The sequence below is a fragment of the Lampetra planeri genome, chromosome 14, assembly GCF_965212315.1.
Source record: "Lampetra planeri chromosome 14, kcLamPlan1.2.h2, whole genome shotgun sequence".
Classification (NCBI taxonomy): Eukaryota; Metazoa; Chordata; class Hyperoartia; order Petromyzontiformes; family Petromyzontidae; genus Lampetra; species Lampetra planeri.
In genome coordinates, this window is record NC_136120.1 from 7,215,927 (window position 1) to 7,243,281 (window position 27,355).

General features: G+C 41.3%; 1 protein-coding gene and 1 long non-coding RNA gene across 2 annotated transcripts; both read right to left on the reverse strand.

Annotated features, from left to right (window-relative positions):
• Positions 1 to 293: 293 nt before the first annotated feature.
• LOC144722333 (protein tyrosine phosphatase type IVA 1-like) lies at positions 294 to 12,489 on the reverse strand. Its single transcript, XM_078600513.1, has 5 exons — positions 11,727 to 12,489; positions 11,025 to 11,117; positions 10,129 to 10,259; positions 4,336 to 4,410; positions 294 to 891 (listed from the first exon to the last, which is right to left on the reverse strand). The coding sequence occupies exons 1-5, from the start codon at positions 11,829 to 11,831 to the stop codon at positions 774 to 776; spliced, it is 522 nt and encodes a 173-aa protein (XP_078456639.1). The 5' UTR covers positions 11,832 to 12,489; the 3' UTR covers positions 294 to 773.
• LOC144722334 (uncharacterized) lies at positions 11,747 to 27,355 on the reverse strand. Its single transcript, XR_013586039.1, has 2 exons — positions 27,220 to 27,355; positions 11,747 to 12,489 (listed from the first exon to the last, which is right to left on the reverse strand). It is a non-coding gene; the product is annotated as an uncharacterized LOC144722334 (long non-coding RNA).

The following is a 27,355-nucleotide window of genomic DNA, read 5'->3' on the forward strand; positions in this document are numbered from 1 at the left end:
CTGAAAATACTCTGGAACATTTTGGAGCGGGGCTATAGAATCCCCATAACTAGCCATCAGTGTCTGCGGCATGCCGATAATTTAGAGCGTAAATTGCTATTGGCCACAATCCCAGATGGGCCAAGCACACTGCTATGGAGACTGAAAAACGCATTCATTGGTGATATCTAAACGAATACAATTATGGCGACGAAATCAATATTAATCACAGGATTTCTTCAGCTGGACAGTCTACGTGTAAAACAAATCAGTTCAATTGCACTCAAGGGACAGGTTAACAGCAAGGGCTTCATTTGCTGTGGAATATGAGGTATCGAAATCTGAATGTCAAGTTAATTATGTAGGTATTTAATCAAACACAATTATGTGGGCTATACCAAGCAATTGGCTTAAATCGCATTCGGAGGACTGTTTGGTATTCAGTTAAAATGTAATTATCAACTTGCAAACCCACAAGTAAAACGGACCACCGACATCGATTGGGGGGTGGAGGAAAAAAGAAAAGGCCATTTGACGGTGAACTTAAGCCACCACTAACAACCCCCGAGCGAAGACACTGGGAGAACGAGATGGAAAATTACTCCTTCCCATTCTCAGCCTCCATAACAACCAGAGTGTGTGTTGGAAACTTCGGCATTGAGCGTGGGGGGCTCATGGTGCCAGCGGTGGAATAGGTGGTCCTAAGCAGTCCAAGTTAACCTGTCCCCGAGTAAAGATGCGCGGAATTGGTTTCTCTTCATCCAAAACAGGTCCCTCGGCCAAGAGGCTTCGTTTTACTGGATGCAGCAGTTGTTCTTGTGGCCATTTGTTTCCTTGAAGCGCAGTTTCATCTTGGGCCGGTACTTCTCCAGATAGATCAGCTGCTTGCTGTTAATGGCTCCGCGGCGTTTCCTAGGAGACAGAGGTGCACAAGGACATCGCATTGTTAGTTGCCCACCAAGCTGTGATCCCCGTTGGGCAGGTGATCTCTCTCATGGATGCTAATCTTCAGGCACCGATTTCATTTAATTTCCAAATATCCCAAAACAGGAACCCTCCTTAAAAAAGCAGTAAGACTCGGTGAGCCTTTCTCCTTAGTTAACAGATATTAACGGTGAAATGAATCACTATAAAATAGATTGATTCTGATTTCAGAGACTCAATTAATTGCAAGAAACAATTCACTTTAAAATTGTGTCAAATGGTAGCAACTCCAGTTGCCGCAATGGATTATGTACAACTATATGTGCAATGCACATATTGTTAGCTTAAAACGATATTAATATTAATTGACAATTATACAAACAGTAGAGGACAGAGTTATGCATGACAGTTAGATTCACTATCAGAAGGTACTAAGAATGTCTTCACAGGTGATAAAAAAACGAATCTGTGGGAAGTCACCAATGGTTGCGTCCTGTAGATAATTAGATCTGCACCATAGAAATATTGAGTTTCTACAACTCACGCAAGACCACCAAAAGAGGTGCCCCTTGACTAAATTTTAAGGCATTGTTGCTAAAAGAAACCCATCTTCATCAAGTGTGAAGAGCTACAGTTGTGCGTAGCTAATGCTGACATGTTGAATATTTGAAGGCAGGCACACAATGCTGTCCCCTGCGCTGCCACTCAAGCAGTTGGGTTACAGGCTAAGCATGCTTTATTGCCAACATTAGCTGCTGTTAAGGCAGAGCAGTTCATTGTTTATGCAACTTGATTTTCAATTAAACCGTGTTAGTCAGGCTTGGCTGAAAATAAAAAAAGCCTAAGTCGCATACATCGACTCGCTGACCTTGATCCACCAACTGCAAACTGCTCACCAATAGAGAAACTCAAGAGCGATTAGACTATCTTACGATAACCACAACAGCCCCATTAATGTTTTATTTAAGTTCACTGGAATCGGTTGCTATACTTTACTTTGGTACAGCTAAAGTATTGTTGCAAAAATGGATGACACATTCAGGCTGCGTAGCCATAATATTAACAGCACAATAAGGTGCTGTACGTATGGGAAATATCCTTTACCTACACTTAATTGTGCAGTACACAGCAGTTTTTTTTATGACATTTCCAAATTTTGCAATTAAAAACAGGTACGACTGCTACTGCAACCGCCAGCAGCTAAAAGGTTGTCACGTAAATGGCAAAGATAGGGGAGGAAGTTATAATTTAGAAGCTACAAGGTAGAATTGTATTAAAACGCACACTGAGCATTTGTCTCACCCCTAAGGGGAAACTACTAACTTTGGGTCTGGCTATAAAAAGACACTGGCTACATACACGTACATTTATGTTTCCCATCGGCAACCACAGCCCTACCCCCAAAATTATAGTTTGAAATTCAAGTGAAGGCAAAAAAGCAACCATCCAGTTGAGAGCCCCTAAGCAGTTAATGTGTAAATAAGCAATTAAATAATTGACATCAAGTTGCACATGCCATGTCTGGTAACCCCTTCCAACCCCTCGCAAAAGGCATTCACCCTGAATCAGCCAAACTAAAGCAACTCATCCAAGACCCCAAGAGAGATGTCCCAAGCCTTCCTGCAGCCGCCTTGTTATATAGTGTCTCCTTGTCAAAACCAGTACATGTAGGGTGGTAGTGCTCATCTCCATTGGTGGCCTTGAGCCCCAGCGATGGATATTCCACATTCCTATAGCAGGGGTAAATGCTCTCATGTACTGGTCCCTTCCCATATAATGGTATATATTTTATCGACCCTAAATTAATCATAGCCCTCGACCCCAACTAGGATTTCAACTTATATCCTTTCAACTGCAAAATGTTTCACCATTGCGCCACACGAGATACACGATGCATTCACGCTACTCTTACACTGACAAAAGTCCATAAACAACAATTGCCACGAGCATGTATAACGAGCTACTCGAGCAGGTTAAAACAATTATCTATTATTTAACACATCTAGTAAAAGGCGTACTGCTGTGGGGAAAAATGATATGTTATACTTCCTGTGTACCTTCATACAAACTAGACAACGCAACGCCACAGGTGGTGGTTAAAGCATTTTACAGCAATGAATCTTGTTTCACATGGGTGTGGAGTAACCAAAAGCACATTATGTGCCCCTGAGAAAATTACACCAACATGAATGAGTTCAATGAACATCAATACAGCCCTTATTCAATTGCAACGAGACCGGATCCTTTGTGTGATTTCGATGGCATATCTATTCAGGTACTTCTTGTTCTAGTGCATCTACAAAAAAACCTTCAATTCCTACACAAATCCTCTCATTTGACTTCAACTCATACAAAATGTACTCATGTGCACCTCTCGTTTTAAGATTATTTTTACAAGTCTAAAGACCGATAGTTCATCGGCTTCTAGGTTTAACAGAAAAGTAAAATGATGATTAATTAATTACGTGTACCAGCCACATCACAAATAATCATTTAATGTGATCAACACGGTGATTAATTACAACTGTACATACAAAAGATAAGGGTTCAAACCAGCCGGCTTTACTTGCTGACAAATAGCACTTAATCTTTTGGCTCATCGCCATGAATAACAGCATTAAAAGGCACAAACCTACACATATATATAATTTATCTTGTAGAAACATATCCAGGCTCTATGTCCAGGTTTTAACTTTCGGCCGGGCTCACAATAATACCACGGGTGACGTTACGGCAGTGTCACTCCGACGCTTCGTTTCAACATCTACACCATGATGCGACTGCAGCGCTAGAACCGAGCATCACATAAGGTGGGAGTGACGCAAGGCACAATGTGGAATCAAGAGATCAGTCCATTCAGAATCGTCATCATAACGACAGATACAACCAACATACATAACAGAGCACCGTACTGTGATTAAAAAACTTTTTCTGCTTCAAACAGCCTGGAACACCACAGTCTAATGATTTACCTAAAATAACTATTTGGTTATTTTGAGTTGTATCTTTCAGCATTGCATAGAACAGGAGACTGAATAAAGCGTTACACATTGCTTGTGCATAAACAATCGATGCTATAATCCTAAAACAAAAAGTCAAAGTCTCTCCATGCTCATTCATAAGAGCGTTGGGTGGTGTTCATATCCAATGGCAGCCGAGGCAGGCGTGCAAACCCCTCATTACCATGATGGGCCCACAGTCTTCACGACTGGATGACCACTGTTGACTTCCCACAGCATGGTACCTCATTTACCGACCCCAGAGGCGGGATGGACTGAATCAACCCTGACCGGAATTTGAACTCGTGGGCATTCCAATTGTGAATCGAGTCCTTTGTTTGTCACAGCGTCACCCGCCCAGGATAATGAGAAAATAATTAATAGGAACATCGATATGGGGAGTAAGCGGGGTTTCGTTGGGAAGGATACTCACTGTCTGATGAACTGCACTGCATCCTCATACTTCATCCCACTCTCGATGAGGGCAAGGGCCACGAGCACAGGAGCCCTGAACAACCAACGACATTGAAAGTGTCAAAACACAATTCAGAAAAAAGGTCTGTGCACAGGGTTATCACAAGGGCAAGATCTTCACAGCCAATGCCACTGAACACTACCTATCACCATTTTTTTTATTTCTTTCTATCTATCAAACGACGAGGTTCATTCCCTCAGGACATCTCATGGTAAGAAAGCGATAGTTTTACCAAGACACTAAATAACATGCACACACCGCAGGCCAGTTTCATATCTCGCCGGAGCTTCTGGATATAAAAACTGCTAACTCAATTTAAACTGGTTAATGAAATGGAGTGTTGATGAGTATTTGTGCATTGTAAGGACTGAGCGGTGATCAAGTTGGGGCGAGTTGGAGCAAAACTTTCCCAGCTGGGGAGATGGGGAATGCAGTTTTTATGCTGGTATACAGCAATTGGCCTCAAGCCAGCGAAAAGCAAGTGCATGCACATTCACAGGAACTTACATTCACAGAAATGTATTTCTTGATAAAACAAATAATATGTAATGCTTCGATTGAACTTCATTTAAAAAATACTTCACAACCTTCACCACTTTCATTTGGTTCATGCTTGTGTACAACTGTCTAAGTGTTTTGCTATGTTAAACATAATAAAGTTACATTTTAAAAATGCTGCTATTGAAACAACACTTGTGGGAATCCAATGTGTAAAAAAATAAAAATGCATTACATGTGGATTAATACAGATTAGGAAGACCACAAATTTGTATCTTAACCTCTTTTTGCCCCCGAAATATAAAACCATGACCTTTAAAGCTAAGACATTGTGCTCTTGTGCCCATATGCAGGTTAAACTAAGTTTCACACAATCACATGGGGTACATTTGAATCTATCACAAGCCAGTCAAAAGCTAAGTAAGTAGCCTTTTCTTATCAAGACAGGAGACGATCCAGGTGTACATCAAAACAGTCTGAGCGCATATTTGATGTCAGAAGAATTGCCTCAAACCATTTCCCACAGTCCAAGGGGACAAGGCTTGTTAAAACATCAAGACGAGGCTTGTTAGCAGATGCAATCTCAAAATAATAATAAAGTGTTATAAATACAAGCAATGCCTGATGCATGTTTGGACAAATTTTCAATCTGACGCTTTTAAAAAGGTATGCACCACAGAATACAAATCAACATGGATGATTCGTGAGGGTTCTTTGTGGGATATTAATTAGTGATATTAGTTCAAACCTATTGGGTTCACCTGGTATAAATATGAAGGGCTCACTTTCAAATGATGAGGCATCAAAGCAAGTGTTTATGCATAAATAAACATGGAATGTCTCTAAGTGGGTAATAGTATAGCAGGGAAGATATTTGTTTCATTGCAAAAATATGTCATCGATTAAGTACTTAAATTCAATGACCAATGAGTCTTCTGAACCAAAGTTTTACAGTAGCATTTCTTTAGACAAAGCAAAACCTGGATTGGTTTGATACCCGAGTCATCAGCAGGGTGGCAGTATATTTATATCAAATGGAGAAATAGCAAATGAGTCACTTTAAGCCCCATTTTCATTGCAACATTCCCAAAAATTGGACCAGGTGATGCCGTGATTGTACCGCTCAACTTACAAATCAGAAAGGTGTAAAACATCAAGTCGTGGTAAGCAGCAGACGCCTGGGATCATCCCTCCGGGGTTAATCATATTATTACCACTTCATGGAAAGTCAACAATGGTTGTCCAACGGGGTGACTGGCCCCTGGCTATGATAATGTTGAATTTCCATTACTGGCTCAAGACCACCGACAAAAGTGAGTGCCACTCCAAATTAATTTATGCAGGGCGACATGCTGACTTGACATTATGAAGTTGAAATGACAGGCGAAAATGCATTTTAAGCGACTGCAATTCTTTTAATTGCCAAAAATAAATTAATCAAGATGCTTGGAAAGGAATGTTCAAATGTAAAAATGTTGCCAAATTCAGTTACCATCATATATGCTACATTATAAAAACACGTATGTGCAGTATGTTGCCCTTTAGACATGTGAAGAGCAGTGGATATTTTAAAACTACATGTACTATTCTTGTAATCATACTAACTACCAAGCTAAACGTAGACTCACAGTTCATGAATAATCACATTACAAGTTGGCAGTCACAAACTCCCTTTGTCAATTTTCAGGGTCAAATTAAATGGGATCCCTGTGCATTCCAACGAGTGCCATGACACTGCGTTGCTAGGCTTTTATCAGGGTGCTTTGTGCAGTCACATAGGGTGTGGGGTGATCTGCTTGTAATTTAATTGGTACGCTGGCATGTTTGTCCATCAGAAGCGTAAATGTCATCATTTGGTGGATGGCAGTGTGTGTAAAAAAAACATTGATAGATATCATGAAGGATCTCCAAAATAATGCCTAATTTTCTCTCTTTTATTAAACGGACACCATATTTAGGTATATTTGGAAAGTCAAACATTTTCCTATTTCTTAATATAATCCCCATGCATGTTTAAGCAATAGTATCGACTTTGAAGCAGGGCTACAATTAAATCCCAGTAAAACGATTCATTGGTACCACATAAATATATTAACAGCATCTTGTAAAGCACTCGGTTGAAAACGTTTCTCATGCAAGACATTCTTCCATGGGCTGAAGAGATTAAAATCTTAAGATCAGTGCTGGTAGTAGTAGGAACAGTCACCCAATATGTTCCAGGGCCTGTTGGAATTGTCGTGTTTGCTGAGAAATTATGTGATCTCATACAAGCCCATGAGATTGAATGTTATCTATGCGAATAAGGTGTGAAAGATGTGGCATTATGATAACAATCAAGAAAAAGCAGGATGCATTACTTTTGGGGTATCCCTCAAAATAGCAGGTGTACTTTGCCATGTGGCAGTATTTATGGAGGTCCCTGAACGTTTCAAAGTCATATAAAGCATGCAACAGTATTCATTTCCATTGCCAGCTGCAGAAACTCAAAATTGTAAAAATTTCCAGAGGAAAACTCATAACTCTAAGAAAGTGTAATATATTTTAACAAAAATATTTTACCAACGTATGCATGGTCTAGTACCTGTTTGTATATACACTGGCAAAGAGTGTACAAAACCTTAGATTTGTTAGTGATCCAGAGCTCTCATTCTTTTCCCACATTGAAACTCTGCAAGACCTCGTATGCCATTTTCCTTACCCCAGCTTCCGATGATACGCAAACAATCCCAACTAGACTCTTGCAAATCTCTCCTACAGCCTGCCACAATCCCTCGCCTCCAAACTTCAGATGATGCAAATGCAGCAGCCAGACTGCTTACCTTAACCCGTTAATAAGAAAAACATAACCCCAATCCTCCAATGGCTCTCAATCCAACCTCAGATCCATTTCAAGATCGCACTCAATTATCAAATCCTCCATGGACTTGCCCTCTGCCTATCTCTCGTTAATTTCACTCCATGCGCTCTACACGCTCCAGAAAATAAGATTTCTGTCAAACTAGTCAATCTTAGCTCAGTCGGAGTTCATTCTTTCCCCTCTGCTGCCCATATCATCTGGAACTCCCTTCCCTCCACAGTTTCCCATGCCTATGGCTCCCTGCCTCGATTCAAGTCCAGGCCTGAACGACTTACTTTTTTTCTTCTGCCAATGACAAGACTGCCACTTTGAAACAAATATGCCCAATTTCTTGAGATGCAAGTTGTATTGTATGATTACAGTAAAGCAGGGCACATTTATCAAAGTCCAGCAGTAGGCAATTGTATACACAAGGTAACCATTAGACGATATAAATGTGTTACGTGGCTATTACAAGTGCAACATACAAGTTCAGGAGGAGCCTCTGTGGTACTTTCTGGGAAAAAGCTTTTTCAGGTCAACGTGACCATAACGGGAAAACACAATGACCTATGCATGCTAAGCATTGTGGTCTCAAAGGAACTTGCAAAACAAATGCGTCCATTATACACTATTTATCACCCATTACAGTGAACAATGCACAGTTTGATTATATGTATGCCTTATGAGACTAGCAGGGGACATAGTTTAAAGACAATTGGCAGTGAATACTGAAAGAGTGTGTCATTTAAGTCCAACGCTCTGACACATGACCCGTTAAATGGGAACTTAACAAATGATTTTCCATTTCCAAGGTAGTCGATCGTTATTTCCATTACTCATCTCTGATCAGTGCGGGAAGTATTATTCTACGGTCAATAAGAATGTGAGGAAGAATACATGTTCTTCGAGGGAAGCATTATTAATTTTTAGATAAAGCAGTTGCGCAAGAGATTAAAATCCTGATTAACTAGTTCAGATTTCCCCTCCTCTTTGCAAAACACTACAAATACGCGTACGCATCTCTCAAACAAGCCCAGGTGGCAAATATTGACTGTTACAAATAATTTACACCTATTTTTAAAGTATAGTAATTTCTGAAACCAAAATAATTTTTAAAAAACGTGGTACTCACAATGCATCTTAATAATTTAGAGTTCTTTAGATAGAGGTTGTCTGACTATAGTTCAACAGGATTGGTTTAGATATTACTCTACGCTGATGCTAGCCATTATAGCACGCGAATAACAGTTTGGCGACCACTCCACACAAGGATTCTGAATATGAAGAACTGCCATTCAAAGCAAGGATTATGGAAGAATTAAAATGTTAAGTCTCCCAACATATCCACATAGAACTGAAGAGGGTGGGGTTAAAACCACGAGTCTTTCTCCACTTGCGGTGAACACCGGTCAAGTTTAGCCACTCAAGAATTGCAGCTGTTATGTGGTTTCTAATTTCGCAGCTCTCTGCTCGGCTCTCATATACAACACCTCTCAAAGCAAGATGCTTGTGTTTTCAGGCAGTCTGCTTATCAGACAAAGCACACAACCTATCATCCACAGGAATCGCTGCATGCCCTAGAAGTTGGCTTTAAAGTTGTCACATGTAAATTTTAAGCTGGTTAATGTGTTTGTGTACGTCTGTCATCTTCATCAAGGGTTTGGGCCAACACGGTTTTTTGTTGGGTTGATGAGTGCTCGCTCCAATAGCAATCACATTTCTTGCCTGTGAAGGGTTTGTTGACGATCATGTCTCACTGAAGTGAGCAGCCGTCATTGAGAGGTGATACACATTTAATCGCGTGCCTTGATTATAAGTGTTCAAAGCACGATGGATGCTATTGATATGCCGTGATTCGAATGCAGAAATACCACCCTCACCATCTTAGGAAGCAAAACATGGTCAGCCATTAGCTATTGGGCCTGCATGGCCCACAAGCTAGTGATGGGGACACAGCTGGTATACACACAGTCAGTACTCACTTTATCATTGTTTTCTACACCTTGCCCATTTTAAACAAAAAACCCAACTGGCAATGATGTGAATGGCTAATAATTAAAACTGGGTCCCTGTAAAGAACACATTTACTATCATCTGAATGCCCATACTGTAAGCAAAACATTGCACACACACAACAGCCCATGCTGTGCATCAAACAATAATAATGTGTACACTTACCATCCCAAAAAGCAAATAGTACCTGTGGCACTTAGATCCAGAGAAAACATTCAGGAAACAATTTAGCACCAGGCAATTGGCAAATGTAACCTTTATGCCTTCAGTGTGCTTTTGACACTGTTGCCAAACTGCACAACAGGAAGCCAATGTTGATATCAGCACAAGCCACTATGTAGCCTGGTTACTATATTGACTTTATTTACAAACTAGCCATGAACAATGCGAAAGGCCCTTACCTCCCAAGGCCAGCAACGCAGTGAACACCAATGCAACAGTCAGGCTCGTCACGGAACTTGGTCTTGCACAGGTTCAGCCAATCATCAACAATCTTGTTCGATGGCGGTGCCCCATCATCAAAAGACCAGTCCTAAAAAGGAAACAAAATTATTATCGTGAACACAATGCAGAATATTTTTCTACCATTGTGTGCCATTAAACTCTCAAGAATGCATTATGTGCAAAATATAATTAAATTAAATCAAGTTTATATTTTAATAAACATATATATTTAAGCTTCAGAGCGTAGCCCCCCCTCTGCCTAAACGCATGTGAAAAGAGAAAAGCGACCATAACAGCAGAGGTCACATGGTAGGATGCCTCCATTGATCAATATTTTTTAATCCAGATTGAAAATTCACTGCTTAAGAACCGCTTTGTGTTGAGTTATTTGTCCTTCCCCCGCACCTCTGATAAGCACGGTTGGCTATGTATGGTGCGAAAGAAGTTCAATATGCGTACATACACTGGCACCCCGCCACCGTTTTAGGTTTCATAAAAATTAAATCCAAAAATGGTTCCTGGGTGCTCATTTATAATATCAAGTAATGGGCTACATTACTGTGCTGTTAACAAAAAGCTTTTTTAAAATATAAAGGTGTCGTTTGGAGCAATGGCGCTTCTTCACAGCATATAAAAGTATGCCACTCCCAAACAAGGCATCACAAAAAAAATACGTGTGCTCTGATAACATTACATTGGAAACTTGGAACAAGTAAATGGAAAGAAAAATATAGCTGAACCTCAAAAAACAAAGTGATATTATTTTACAGGTACAAGATCAGCAAGTGAGGTTATACTGAAAATACAAGTTATGTGAATTATGACTAAGTTATCCGTGTATATAAACACTCACAAAGACACTGATGCCTTGCTGTTCCACAGGGCTCTTGTCATAGGTCACTTCACAAACTCTCACCACAGTGGTCACATTATATGTCTTAAGTTCCTGTGACATAAAATAAATAAGAAAAACATTAGTTAAATGTGGCTGGGTCATTCCAAAGCACATCATATTATGGACTTTAGCCCCAAGTCAACCCTCTTAAAATAAAATGTTATTTGTTTTATTTTATTTCTAACTACGTGACTTTACCGAAAGAACCAAAGAGTATGGATTCCTGCAGTCACGAAAGCTTCAAATCAAGATTTTAAAGGAATGTTAATGAATCAATCAATAATAGGCTAATATTGTGATCAGAGGTGCTATACCTTGTTATGCGATCAAGGGTTAAACCCAGTGTGCCATCCAAATCAACTAAAAAACTCTTTGGGAATTTGTTAACATTTTAGCAACATGATAGCAACTGCAACGTTTATTTCTCCATTAAAAGGCCAGTGTCCCTATTAAAATCACCATTAACTTTACACAGAACGCTACTTATTTACAAAACCCACAGACGTATCACTGTTGCTCAGATCGGGCAAACGTGCAACATTGTACGGCGAGCGCGGCATTTCTCCCAAGATTCTCTATTTGTGCCACGATTACGTTGGGAGTGCGGGGATTAAAGTCTCAAGCAAGTCCATGTAATGCACGGCAGCCTAAGGTACTTACTTCGATGAACTTGTTGAGGGTGACATTGGTCGGATTATGGGTGATGAGGAAGCGCATGTGCTTGTAGGTAACTTCCACGGCCGCTGGACGATTCATTCGTGCCATTTCTTCCAGCGGATTCACTTGAGGCAACTTGAAGTTACAATTAGCAGCAATGACGATTATCAGGTTGCTATTTGCACTTGTGCTCTGTAATTATTACTTTTAATTATTATTATTAATATATTTTATATTATTCAACCTTTTAAGTTTAATTTTCTCCAAAAGTTGTGCAAATGTTGAGAATTCACTCAACTGTCCACACGATTTCCCACTCGTCAACTTCCGCTTGGACGTAAAAACGGAGGAGAAAAAAAATACCTTAAAATAAATATATTTATAAATAATAATAATTATTATTTGTGTTATGCGATGACAATGATAACAATAATAAATGATTATTAAAAAAACACAATCAATGCTCTCTACTGGAGGGAATGACTGTAGAGTCCACAACACAGTTTACCCCATCTGGATTTATAGAGGGGGTGATGCAGAGGGTCTTCTCTTGCACACGCTGGTACACGGAGAAGTTGCAAAACAATTCGGAAGAGCGGAGATTCGCGTGTACACTCCTGGGGGGCTATGGGGGTTTGGTGATAGAATAGTACAGTTTCTCCACCACACAAGTTCACTTGTCAGCAAGGAGTCCGTGCTGCGCCTGGCAGTAGTCGCCACGTGCCTTCACAAACTCCATAAATGTGACACCAAGAACGCCACAGAACTGTGGGGAGGGGGGGGGCAGGACAAGAGGAGCGTCGTCAGCAACCGAGAACATCGAGGGGGGGAACCACCCATCGAGCCAGAATAAAACAAAATAGGTTCATTTATAACAATTATTGCATGGGTTCCTTTTACCGTCAATTGGAGCAAGGAGTATCTCAAATTTGCAGCTAGTTGGGCTACGGAGAATATTATGGCTTAAATACAGTACATTAAATATGCTAGAATAAAAAATGGGATTGGCATGAGTGCTGTTTGGTAGATCTCTAAATGTAAGTACAATCTTAAAAGGCACATCAGACAAAAGGAGAAAGCACACTCTCATTGCACAGGCAAATGATCCCTTTAGATGCATCTATGTCTGAAAGGAAAACTAGACCCTACGTTTTTAAGATACTGAATCAAATCAAGATTGCTAAGCATATACTGCAAACAGCCTGGTTTACACAAAAACAATGCAAGTAAATATGTTAGGAGTTGTGTACAAGCGCAGTTGTAAACAGCTCGCCCACCAATGTTGTGAACACTGCTTTTTATTAAACAGAAATTAGAGCAAGGTGGTACTTCAGGTGAGTACATGTGTTTAATATAGCAATACAAAAAATCCACCGCTAGATTAATTATTACCCATGTCGGTCGTGGTATTTGAAAGACAATTGCACACCACCGTGGTAAATGTGAGTTGGTGAAGTCGTTTCGTGGGGGGGGGGTGTATCGCTAAGCATCGATGTTATATACGACCTGGATCAGATTTGGGTCAGCAGGTTCATAGCGCAGTGCGCTAACCACCAACATACGCTCCACTCTCTGGCAAAGTATTCGACTCACAATCATGGTAGTCAAACATGGTAGTCAAGAGTTCTTCAGCCTTATAGATTGGTCAAGTTTTTACCACTTTTTTAGAATTGCAGAACTGACCCTTGCTCAATGGTCAAATAATGCATAATGATTTTTTTACTTTAACAGAAAACATAGAAAACAGAGTAGGCTGAAATTGAGCAATAGCTGTTGACAGAAAGTCTGCCCAACTATATTTGCTACGAATATTTTTTTTACCTAAACGAGTAGATAAAGCATTCAAACTGCACACACTTTTAATAACCACTACGAAATATAAAACCAAACACAAAAACCCACTAAAATGTGCTATTGATTGTAAATGAACCAGCCACTGAAACAATAGCAAGTGAACAAAAACACAACTTGTTACACACAGGGCGTTTCAAAAAGATAAACCCGATTGAAATCCTATATCTCTGCAACCACGAACCGCCCATGAATGAAACTCTTACCACTTGAAAGGGCGGGGTATAGAGTTGCAAATGATGACCGCTAGATGCCTCTCCCAGCACACAAACAGCCCCTAAGCCTCAGTCATTCGCAAGACGCGCTGCCTCAACGTTGGATAGGTCGCACGGGACCCCAAGACTTGGCGCTACACTCTTGGCCCCCAAGATCCCCAGACATCAAACCCTGCAACTTTTTCTTGTGGGGATACGTCAAAGACCGTGTTTTTGTGCCACCATTAGCGACTAATCTGGGTGACCTTAAAAACAGAATCACGGCAGCGGTGACTTCAGTGGAAGAAGACACTCAGAGGCGTTTGGGAAGAATTCAACTATCGTCTCGATGTTGTCCGTACAGTAGGTGGAGGGCACAGAGCATTTATAAAATGGTTAGTAAAACTTGATAACTCGTTAAACCGTTGCTAACTTTTTGTGTAATTGTATCATGTTGCCATCGTGAAATATACTGCTTCTAAATTGGGTCCATCTTTTTGAAACACCCTGTATTTTTCCCAATGGCAACACTGAAAGGCAGTATTTTTTCCACCGATATTCATCTCCAAAGACGCCAAAATCTATTTATGGCACTTCCATTTATACCTCGGATCGAAGAAATCCAATTGATAAATGGCAACAGGCACATTAAATACATGGCAATACAAATAGTTACCTAATCATATAAAAGTGGCCTCAAATGATGCTCAAACAAAGGTAGAATTTTCCAGCATGATATGTAAAGTAGTTTTGCGGTTAAGGTAGCTTAAGTAGTTCCAATAGCATTTCAACCGCATCAAGTTACTGCTTGCATACGTTTAAGTCTCACCGCTGCATGGTTTCAAGCATTACGGGATTACCGTGTCATGCATTAAAATAGGTTAGTATACACATTAAACCGTGCGGAAACCTTTCTACTCATAACATGTACAATTTAAGTCAACATTTGGAGTCACGACTTAATAAAAAAACCCCTGTCTTGGTTGCACTTCTCAATTGTACCATTTGTCTAATTCTCATCTGCACCGTCTGCTGTTTGCAGTCTTGTTTCTTACTCTGCATTAGTGCACTCATCCACAGCTTTCGTTCCCCAGCGTGCTCGCATCCCCAGATGCAGGACTGTCTCGGCTGGATGGCGTTACTCTGTGGCCACACCTGTCATCTGGAACGTTATCCCCACTGCACAGACGCAGAATCCAAGCGCCTTCCACTTGAGAAGCAGCTGAAAACAAGCATATTATGGAGAACCCCGAGCCTACCTTGGCATCGAACATGAGTTTGTTCACAGAGAGAGTGTACAAGTTACAAATGGGCTATATTATTACTGGAATGCCTGTTGCATTTGTACAGGTCTCGTTCTGCCCGTTTTATTTATTGTCTCATGTACTCTATCTTCTTACCTATAAAAGGCATTCTTTGTCCGTGTCTGTCCATCTGTGGACGCAACTTGCGAAAGATTTGACTCGCAACCCGTCGGGTTTACGTTTTAAAAAAGTAGCCAGGTATCACGCCGTAAGCCCCGTGGTGAGCCAGCGCTATTCCGTTTTCCCATCCGTAAACTTTATAGTAGTTAAATTAACAATTTTGTGCAATTTTTTTCTTCATTTCATCGCGCTGCTACGCGAGCGCTAAAGCTGCCTGGGGGTTGCCCCTAGCAACGCACACGCGTCATCGGTGGAGGGGGATTTCTCATTCAGGTTCAAAATGCAAAAAAACACACAACGCTGAGGTAAATTCATCAGTGTCATGCCCCCCCCCACCCCAATGTGTGCACTTACTACTATAGGGTAGGTAGAGACTAATATTATAGCGCTTAGATAGTATTATTGTAGCACGGACGGGAGGAGAGTGGGGAGGGTAGCGGCCCAGCCCCCAGCCTGCCAAGGTGCCACCTCGGCCGGCTGGGCAAACTAGTCAGAATATACCACTACGGTCAGTAAATACTGCTAGTCAGTAGATATTACTACACCGTCAGTAGATACTACTACAGTCAGTAGCTACTACTACAGTCAGTAGATACTACTACAGTCAGTAGATACTACTATAGAGTCAGCAGATACTACTATACAGTTAGTAGTTACTACTATAGAGTCGGTAGATACTACTGTAGGGCCAGTAGATACTACTACGGTTAGTAGTTACTACAATCAGTAAATAATACTCCACAGTCAGTAGCTACTACTGGCTCAGTAGATACTACTGTACAGTCAGTAGATACAACTACAGAGTCAATAGATAATACTTCCTCTGTTGTATGGAGGGTGTGTAGGTATATATACCTACGCGGGGGTAAAGATATATTTTTGAGGGGGGGGGTCGACAATTTTCGTTAACCTTTTAGATCAACTATTTACCCCCCACTTTATATTACTTTGTGGACTTCTGCAAGCCTCTTATAATTTTGTTGGTGGAGAAATGGACAAATGACCCACCGGGCTTTCACAATAGCTAAGTATCTGTAAGGTTTTTAAGAGAAGTTTTGAAATATTAGTTTCACCAGGGCAACGTCGGGTACTTCCCGCTGGTGTATTATAAGTCTAATTTGTATTATATAATTTGCTCGAAGTTGTCCATTGTCTGTTTGTATGGTATGTCTTATTTGCTGCGTCTATCGTCCATCTTATATGGACATCTATCATTTGAATTGCATTATTTTCGCTGCTCTGTCTTGTTTGTACTGTCTTATGCATTCCAACGATTAGAGATGTTTTTTTACAAAATGTGCATGAATCCAAAATGATCAACCCTCATGCTATTTTATGAATACATGTCAACTAATGCACACACAATGTAAGCAGTACATCATGAATGTATTACCAAGCATTTGTTACGTTATTAGCTTGATCTCATAATAATTTGGGAAATATCACAGAGGACATCCTCCTAAGCTATTATGAGAAGGAACAGATTATAATTTTGGAGAGTTCCTGGGTGCAATCCAAAAACAGTCACATGACTGTTTTACATACGGGAAATTTGGCAGTATGCCCAATCACGCCTATTTGCCTACAGAATACAAATCTCTCTATCGAAGGCTGCTTAAACCACAGCATCTGTGCAGATCACATGCAAATAACAAAAACGTTGCAGTCTAACATAGGGTACCATACAATAAGCATTTCCCACTTGCATGACACAAGGATCACACTTACACTTGTGGGCTCCGTTTTGAAAAACCCGCTGGGTACAGCGACATGTCCTTCCTCTCTCCACGTTCTCAGTTTAATTCAGGCTCAGTGGGGATTTACTGCAACTCATTCCAATGCGGTGACTTCTAAAGATCTCCGAAAACAGCAAAAATTACAGCCGCTGCAGTGGCAGATGCATTTTCATTTCACAATGCAAAATGCACTCCAGAGCCCTACTTTCTTGTGACACTTAGGCAGCTGGGCAGAGGAAGGAATCTTTGTGACCGCAGTCACACGCTAAGCTACGGACCCCCGTTCACGTCATCATGCAGGCCTTCCAATCAGTTAAGCGGTTGACCTTTTTTTTGCAATGGGTTCAGCGGCGTCAACGCCCCTCTGCAGACTTCAAGGAGCGAGCTATCTCACACGCCCGTATTGTGTGAATTCACTCCCGACGCCCTCGCCATAGACACAGCTGAAATGCAATATCACGTTTTTTTTTATGTGGTCTCACGGCTAAGTCTTAAAAGGGGAGTTCTTTGGAGTTCACACCAATGCTCGAGAAAGAGCTGCTAGACTTCAAATGTGGAATGTTAGCGTGGCACGCGCCAGGCTATTGCACCAGTGCCGGCCGCTCAGAATAGCATCATCCAAAGGTGGTTGCTGTTTTTAACTTGCAAACGTACTGTTTTTAACCCTCGCAGAGATTATTACAAGGGGACACTCCATAAAACTGTCACTTTAACAACATGCTAATGCCTCCAGTCTTTCCATCCAGAGTTCTGGGAAGTAGCATTTGTAGAACACGTTACTGTGTCCACTAAGAAGTCACAAAGTAAATGAATGTATAAAAGTTATCACTTAATGTTTATTTCCGGTGCAAGTGGATGATTTTCGGAAAACATGTGCAAGACACCATCAGTGTTATTCACGACGCTGGTTAAGAATGTTATCTCGTGAACAAAAATAACTCAAGATAATATGGTGGATTTCCCTGTATGAGTCACACCAGAGGCCATTTTGCACATGAAGCTGTGCTGGTACCGGCACAAGTATCGAGGTCTCAGAGGGACGTTGACAGCAAGTTTTCCGACTTAAGTGTAAGATGGCAAGCACAGTTCGTGCACTTTTAAGCTTGTGTACGTTCATGGTTCACCAAGTGGATTTAATTCTGATATTTAATTAAACACTATGTAACAAATGATTTGGGTATTTCGGTAAAGGCACGTAGATAGATCGCTTGTGTTGTGATATAAACATCGTAGTTTTTTGGTTTATTTTATATTCATTATTTTTAATTAATTTGCACCTTCGTGACTTTACCTAAAGACCCAAAGAATATGAATTCCTGCAGTCACGAAAGCTTTAAGTCAATATTTACTAAGTAACACATTCACATGCTTAGCAAAAGAACACTAAATGTTGCAAACAACAGGAGGTGACTTTTTTTTATTGAAGGGCTCAACTGAAATTGCATGCACATAAAAATCTATTTCAGTATTTATTCAAATAAAATCTACACTTGGGAATTTAGCCCAACTCCGATTAACACGGTTGGCTCGGTACGTTACAAAAGTTCAACATATACTAAATACAGCAAGTAGCAAAAAAAATGATTGCGGGAAAACATTTCCATATCTTGTAAATGTCATCATTATCGAGAAAAGGAACAATAGGAGATATGAAAACTACAGTTTGAAGTCAACGAAAACCAAGATAGGTGGCTAAGCGTGAGTGCTACTTGTAAAATCATATAAATTAATACTAATCATGGCATGACTGCGTAAGCGTGTATGTAGCTTTTGTAAAGCACGTTGTAACAGCATTCGTGGCAGTGAGCACGACTTCAAACAACCAAGTTAAGTGTTTTATTGTCAATGAGTAATAAAGTGCCCTTTGATTAGCAGGTATTCACATGCAGGACAATGTTTTAAGCGATACTGCACTGTTAAACAATTATAATGTGACACCGAAACACAATGCTTGCAATGCAACAATTTTACACAGAACGTGCAACATGTTTCACTTCTGCCTTTCAAGTTAAAGATTGAGCAGTTACATTAATGACCCGGCTTGCGTTTCCTTTAAAGGTTTAAGGAAGTGTTTACAACTGTCAGAGGTGGTCGTCTGCCGCAGGAGCTTATAAACATTACTATTTGTTTTGCCAATTTACAAGCACTTTACTGAGGTCCAATCAACAAGCATATATTACACCCCGAACTGGGTTACTGTGCAGGTGCTCCAGACTGAACAAGCAATCTCGCCTTATGAACTAGTCTAAATTATATAATTACAAACTCATTATGCAAACATTACACTTGATTAAATATCCGACAAAAGGGGGACTGAATAATACTATTGACTTCGACACAGTGTCGAGTCAAAGTGCCCACCTGCTCAAATAAGCAATTGGGTAATGTCCACCAGACTTGAGCAGAAGTTGGAAATCCACATTGCCGTGGCAAGGACCTTAACTCACCATAGAATACCTACCCAATATTTTATTCACACAGAGATCTACGAATTTAATCAGCTCAAAAAAGAAAGTCCAAATTCATCCTGACCAGTATTTGAATTCTCACCATTCTGCCCAGTGCCTCCCACATGCTTGACTGTAAATTTGACAAGTACACAATATACTGTTGTTTTTATTCGAATTGTGCCCGTACATGATTGCTGAAACAGCACAGATTACCCAAGAGTCAAAACGCAGGCGTATCCTAACATGGGCACCAGCCTCCAGAGAGACACCAGGCCCCATTACTTAAAACTGAGAACCTTAACAGTGCTGGCAAAGTGCCCTGTCAAGTCATCAGCCTCCCAAGACACTCAGCCCTGAGGGCTTCAACACGGGACCTAAAGTTCTGGTTAAGTACAAACTGGATAGAATTTTGCATTCAAATTTAAAAACGAAATTTCCCCACAGCTCTTTACCATTGTTCGACAAATCGTTCCACCTCATTCCAATCTTGCCCCTCTCCAAATCGGTCTCACACCGTGGCATTTCCATGTACTTTTACGGTGGCTGATCACGTTTCGGCGAGTGTTTTGGTGTGTGAATCAGTGTTGAAATGCCAAAGCATGGTGCAGTATATTACATTTATCACATTTTAAACACTGAAATCAACAGCACACATACTCTATCAATCCAGATGTTCATTCAGCACAGGCAGTAAAAAAACGTATTACTAAATACTACACACTAAATTCACGTGCAACTCGAAACTCTGCCTGTTAAACAAAAGGGGGGAAGGGGGCATTTTCAGCATCGGAGGATTACACGGACCTCATTCTCTTCATACCAAACGGACAAGATCTTCCAACACTAAAGCCTGGCCTCTCTCCCCAGCTGCGCTCCAAAGCTTAACAGCAGTGCCAGCCACACGAGAGAACAGCCAACGCTACTTGTGTTGTCCTATTCACCATTTTAACAAAAAACACCATCAACAGATGTCCCACCATGAATACGGCTAACAATGAGGTGACAGAGTGAAATGTAAACAGCAGTCGTTTTTTCATATGAAAATTCAACAATATGGAAAGGAAATGTTTTACAGATGTTACCCGATCCAAACGCTGGTTATTAGCGCATTAGCTCCCCAGCTCGGCCAAAAGACCATCTATCTTTAGCCACAAAAAGCGACCACCCCATGGAGACCTGAAGCTCCTGTGTTTTCCAGATACACTTGGATACTGGATAACTAGGTGCTGTTTAAAGGTTGTTTACACAGAATGGAGAAGGTCACTCTGGAAAGGGTTCATTTACCAGTCTGGCAGCCAGTGCCACTCCACATACTTTAATGAGCCGTTTACTGTTGAGTAACCGGTTACAGTGTTACCTCGATTAAATTACCATGTCACTTTTGCCTGCTTCGGGAGAAGCACTCTGGTGTTTGAATTCGTGGTTACTATTGCCATGTACGTGAAAGCATGTGTGACTAATGGAAATATTACTGTAAGCCAAGCCGTTCCCTTTCTTTCTCCTGTGTGTCCCATGATTTTAATAAAATGTGACCAACCACTCAGAGAACAAATACTCTCGCAATTCTAAAAATGCGAATAAGGCATTGTGCAAATGTTACGGAATGCAGAAAGCCTCCTTTTCAAGTGCCATGATCTTCGACTTGTGTCGTAACGTGTAACCACAAAACACAGGTTAAGTACATCATAACACAACTTCCTCTGGGTTTTTTTATTGCAATAATGGATCGACTTGTTCGTTCACTCTTAAAGGCCAATATGCCTACAGCTAAAATACAGCTGAAGGCAATGTAAATGACAAAGATCAACCACAAAGCAAACCTGTGTCCCCAAACTCGCAAAAAATTAACAGTGAGTCATGTTTGCATATATTATGCTTTTGCAGTCTGAGCGAGATTCGTTCAACAAAGCTACACGTTGGACTTGACAAATTATGCTGGACTGTGATGTCCTCACAATTCTCAGCTGTCCAGTTGGGTTCAGTTTATTTTGTTTAACCAGGTGAAAACTGTAAACTGTGGACAAGGATCGTCTCGTTTGCAAGTGGACTGGGGCATTAGTCTGCTAGTAGGGGACGATCAACTAAATAACAAGCTACCTCTCACCGAGCCCTTATTATGAGCCTCATCTAGCTGCAGATAAAACACATGTTGTGATGAAAATGATGTTCTACTATAAGTGATACAATAAATGTATAGAAATAGCGAGTTATTTGCGCACGCATTAAGACTTATCTTGAACGTGAAAATTGCCTTTCCACAAAAAAATAACCATCACGGTTAGCATCTTGATGCTTAAACCATATACAGTACAAGCTAATAATACATTATTTTTTAGTCACTTGTCAATCCACCGATTAATCAAAGCCTCCCCACGCTGTATCAGTCAGCATGGGGGTTGGTTAATCATACTTCACCACTTGGTGAGTGCTGGTTATCGAATGGGGCAACCCAGTGACGGTCAAATTTTTTGTATTAACTTTATTTAATCAAGAAAGTCTTATTGGGTATCATGCCTCTTACAGGAGGGGTCCGACACGCTTTTGGCAGTTGGGTGCAGTGATTGCTGTGTATATACCAAAATAGTCTTTTGCAAGTTTTGGCAATAACACTGGCACACAAATATGTACTTTTGTCCGCTGTGAAGCAAACGGTGTGCGTCTTTACAGTTAATACACCTGCAGTAATAATCGGGGTGGCCACCGAAATAAACCATGAACCTCGGCAACAAGCTTGCAAACGCACTATCGCCCGGCCATGTCGGCACCCCAAATACAACTTGCCACATCAAGCAGTCGAGTAATTTCTTAAGGTCTTTCTTGAACGACTCAGTAGAATTTGTCTGCAAATTAAACCTCCGATTTACAAATTGTATATTTGTTTGGTGGTCAGGTGTTAGATATGCAACAAATGCTATCAAACTAACAGAAGGAAATAAATGGCTCGGTGCATCAACTGCAATGGCCATGACAACCTCTTACTTAAATTACGTAGGTCTTAGTTCATTTACCCATAAAGCCCTGCCAACATTAAAAGCCAAAACTGTATCGAGCCTTATAAAACCATTTCCTTCACTCCACAGTTGAACCTTATGGTGGGACCCCGGGGTCCCATAGCCCCCAGCTCTCGCGTAAACATTCTATTATAATGGACACAAAAACTTTGCTCTTTTTCACCAATGGGTTTGAAGGATGGTGGCAAGTGTTGTCTTGTTAAACTATGCCTTCGAAACTAAAAACTACTTCCCTGCAGTACCTCTATTTAAATACACTATCGAAAAAAAATGTACACCCCTCTGTCAATCATCGTATTTCTCAGTGTGGATTTGTGAACACACAAATCTGTAAACAGTAGATAAAATAGTACACGTTTTCAATGCGCTGTTCATATTGTAACAAGCGTTTATACTAATGTTATTCTACAGAGTAGTGGGTCGCCACTCCTCTTATCCGCATTGATACGAGCGGTATGTGGGGAGTATGGCTTAACTGCAAAAAAAATCTGCACAGATGAATACAGACAAGAGAAGTATTAAACTGTGTAACAAAAAACATTTTTTGTTCCTGGGTAGTAAGTGTTATTTCCTAATTGCTTATGCCTCAAAAGTACAGAAAATGGCTATTAGTCCCCACAAACTTTGCTTTTGTGACCAGGCCAGTGATATTTTGAAATGTACCTATTTTCAATGAGAAAACGTGGTGTGCATTTGTGTTTTTCGTTCACATAAAGTCCTGGTCACAAAAGCAAAGTTTGTGGGGAAAAGCCATTTTCTGTACGTTTGAGGCATAAGCAATTAGGAAATAACACTTAGTACCCAGGAACAAAAATTGTGTTACATAGTGTTATCAAACAGGAGGAATTAACGGTGCAACGCATCTCATCTGTTAAATATCTGCAGGTAATAGGATTGTCATAGATTCATCCTGGCTGCAGACATTGGTAGGTCACAAATAATAATGAAGATAAGAGAGCAGTTTCACTGTATTATGTATACCGTTGTGACAAATAGAGGACTTAAGTCGCGTAGGCAGTTTGAGCAGCTTTGGATAAGACTTATGATCCTGCCCATACCCGAGCCTGGAGTGCATTTGCTTGTTCAGCTCTTCTGCACGCATTCATCCTCGCTGCTGCGCTTGGACGACATGACAACAGAATGATCCGCGCCAGGTGGGTCGCAGCGTTTATGTGCGCGGTGGGACAGAGTCGCCAAAAGAAATCAATTACGATTTTGACTTCCATTTATTAGGGACCCCGGGGTCCCACCATAAGGTTCAGTTAGCATTTCACTCTTACAACAATGCCAATCTTTTTGTCACGTCTCCTAATCAGTTAACGGGACTTACATCATAGTTTAAAGGGCTTTTCCTGGTTTAGGAAATACAAATCGACAATTTTTATCACATCATTGAGACCAAGAGGGATCCAATTTCATCTAAGCCAGGGGTCCCCAACCCCAGGGCTGCACAGCAGGTGAGCGGTGAGTGCGCGCATGGCCTGCCCATTATTTTGTTTAACACTTCCGCCCGTGCCTCTTTCCCGCACTGCGCACTTGTCTCAGTCAGTTTTGGTAAGCCCACAAGCTAACTAACCCTAGCCAGAAAAAAAAACGTCGCTGGAGGGCTTCTTTGAAAAGGAGGAAAGACCCAATGATGACCCCCCCCGTCCGTGAAAAAAATTGTCTTTCACAAAACTGGTCCCTGGTGCCAAAAAGCTTGAGGACCGCTGATCTAAGCCACCCAAGCTTCTCAATTACAATAAGAACTAATCATGGTTTCCATGAAATTTCTGTAAAGTGTAATAGATGCCATAATAAAGACGTGGAGCAAAATCATGATTCCTACCCCATGAGTGTTATTTCAAATGCATTATTGAATAGTGACTTACGGAGTATGGTGGCCAAGTGGACATGATGCATGATAAGTTTGCTACCTATTATTGCAGAGAAGTGCCTTCAGAGGCAAGCACAGAAACCAGGTTTCTGATCGATATGGGGTCAGTAGACTTGAGCACACTGAAACGGGTGGGTTTCCCAGGGAACTCCAGGTCCCTCTCATGAAAAATAAATGACGCAACGATTAATTGGCTCATCTAAATCGTTATTGACCAAATTGTGTTTATTTTAATTAACAAATAAGGCTCTAAACACACATGTGGTCCGTGCTCATCTCAGTGTGCAACAATTGCATGGGTGACCAATAGGAATTAATAAACAAATTGTCTTTTGCCATGACAGATTTGAAAATTGAGTGGCATCCAAAGTAGTTACAACATTAAAATAATCCACATTCAAAAAGTAGTATTGTGGCAACAACAAAATAAACACACAACATAATATATATCATATACCATTTATGCTAACTGTACATCTAAAAAAACACAACCCACCGGTACAATTAATTGGCTTAAACATGTCGTGGGTCACTAGCTGTGGGTTTATTATGCTAACTGGGGCACAGGGACACCAGAGCAATTTATTATGTCCACGTGCAGCGCTCGCTCCCACAGCAACACCCAGTGCCACAAGCAGCCACCGCAACCAGTCAAAGCCGGCCTACAAGCCCCCCTCTCTCCCCTGTGTGTGTGCCCAATGCCAGAGCCTCTTGCGAAATAGCAGCAACGTGATTAACCCTGCGTATCACAACTCATCTCGGCACGTTTTACATATTGTACAATAGTAAGTGGTGTGTTCATTCCCAATTACGGTCATTTTGCCTTTTTAAATGTCACCTTTCAAAGACCTGGCAGGACCTTGAATAAATAAATGGCCTTATCTGTTAATGTTTGCCAGTTTTCACTACTGAAACACGACTACGCACACACTAAATGGCGCTGTGTCCGAAACATATTTAACTTGTATCTATACATGAACCATGCAGTATATATTACACGTTATACTGTTTCTGACATTCTTATCATCAGCAGCCATGGCCAATCCACCTGCTTGAAGGCATCCCCCCCCAATCCACCATCTCGCACGATCCAGCGATGGAGCAATCCACCTAGCAACTACACACGAACTTCATCGCCCCATCTCCTGGGTGAATATCCTCAGACGCGTTCTATTCATCATTATCATTTATTTCAGAATATTTATACTGGAGGAATCCAATGAGCCAAAGCTCTTTTTTTTCACAGATGTCCAGTAGACACTCCACCATTATTCTTAGCCATCAGCCCTTCAAATGAAGCATTCTGCCCAAACCCAATCACGCTCTTAACAGCTTGAATGTCATTAATATGAGATGTTTCCAAGAAAAAGTACGACTATATGCTCTGATCAAGTTGTTTGTTCAGTAAAACTATACGTACAATAGCAGGTTAGATTCACGTTTATAACACAACAATAATGTGTGGCCCTTTGTTAATAATCCAGTTGGATTCAGGATTCCCCACGCCTGCATTCACTGGATTTGTCTGACCATACTTCACGTTGGGAAATGCAAATACTGTGATCTACTCCACACGTGTTTAAAGTAGTCTATATCTGATGCATTCATAATATCAATGACATCGTCACAGCCATATATAGGGGTCTACACGGGGGAAGTGTTCAGCTTTGTTTCAGTTTTTAACCTGATATGGGTGACAAACAAGGTCACTTACAAAACAAGAACACAAACGAAAAGTGTACAAAGAAGAATGGGGGGGGGGGGGGCTGTATGTTCGTAATTACACGTGAGACGGAAACAGGTAAACATAACGAAAACAACAAATGCAGATCATACCAGTTTGTAAGCAAATTGTTGGCAACTGCAGGTTGAACAATTGTGTTGATTTAAATATTCAAATCGTAAAAATGTCCTTATTTTTTTGTTTAAATGTAATCATACATTTTTACATATTCAAACACTGCACCTTTTACAAATTATAAACAATATTAACAGTATTGTATATTGAATAAGATACGTTTTGACACCACACTTAGACACGTAATTTATTATCATCTACAGCTGGATAAATGCCCAAACGGCGGCTTGTTTGATCATCATTCACCACACCTCTTACTCTTTGTTGGCCGAAGCGAGATAATCACTCACCAAGTATATTAAACCGTGGCTGGGGATTGAACTTAGCTTGACCGGCCGGGAGCGAACGGTCTGCTGCAGCCCCTTCGCCACGCTATTTTCACACCACAGATTTACATCACTAACGTGTGTGTATCTATACGTATGCATATTAAACCGTGTACGCTAATTAGACTGAACAGTTATCCGTCTTAATCTCTGGGCAAAGGCGCTGGCTATTGTCCTTAACAACTTAAAGGATGGCCTCGGCTTCCATTCTGTGATACGAGGCCACCCACCCAAGGTAATGATGGTGGTGGTGGCATCTCATAATCATCCCAACATTCTCACGCTCTCCACAAAATTCCTCCTCCAACTCCCTCACGGGGCCATCGACGGCAAATTTAGAGCCACAGGTGTCGCGGCGCCACTGTGGCTGATGGGGGGGGGGGGGCATTGCGTTGATGAGAAGAAAAAATCAGGTACCGAATTAACACCGACAAAAGCGTGGGGGTTTGTCGGATAGGGGAGTGGGTGACGGTGTGGAGGGGGGGTGACTCCATCCTCGCACGCACGGAGAAACCGCGAGATGCGCACGCTTTGCCCCGTGTCCCAGTGCCCACGGTCCGCAGCCAGAGCCGCCACCACCACCACAGCCGCCGCCGCCGCCACTACGGCCCCGGCCCCCACACCACGCACCGGCATCCAAACTGAAGCCTCCCCCTCAAGAAACCCATCCGCCCCAAGCCCCCTTTCTTGCCACCGCCGCCGCATTTAGCCGCGAAGCTAACCGAGAGCCGCGCGGGAGGGTGAAGGCGATCAGGAAGAGGGCCACTCACTGCGATATGTCCGTTCATTGAAGAGCGGCGAACAGGCGAGGAGATTCGGCGGAGAAGAAGTGTCGAGTGCCGGGTAGACGCGGCCACATTCGAGCGGGACTGAGACACAAAAGCGGTTTAAGCCAGCGCGACGGGA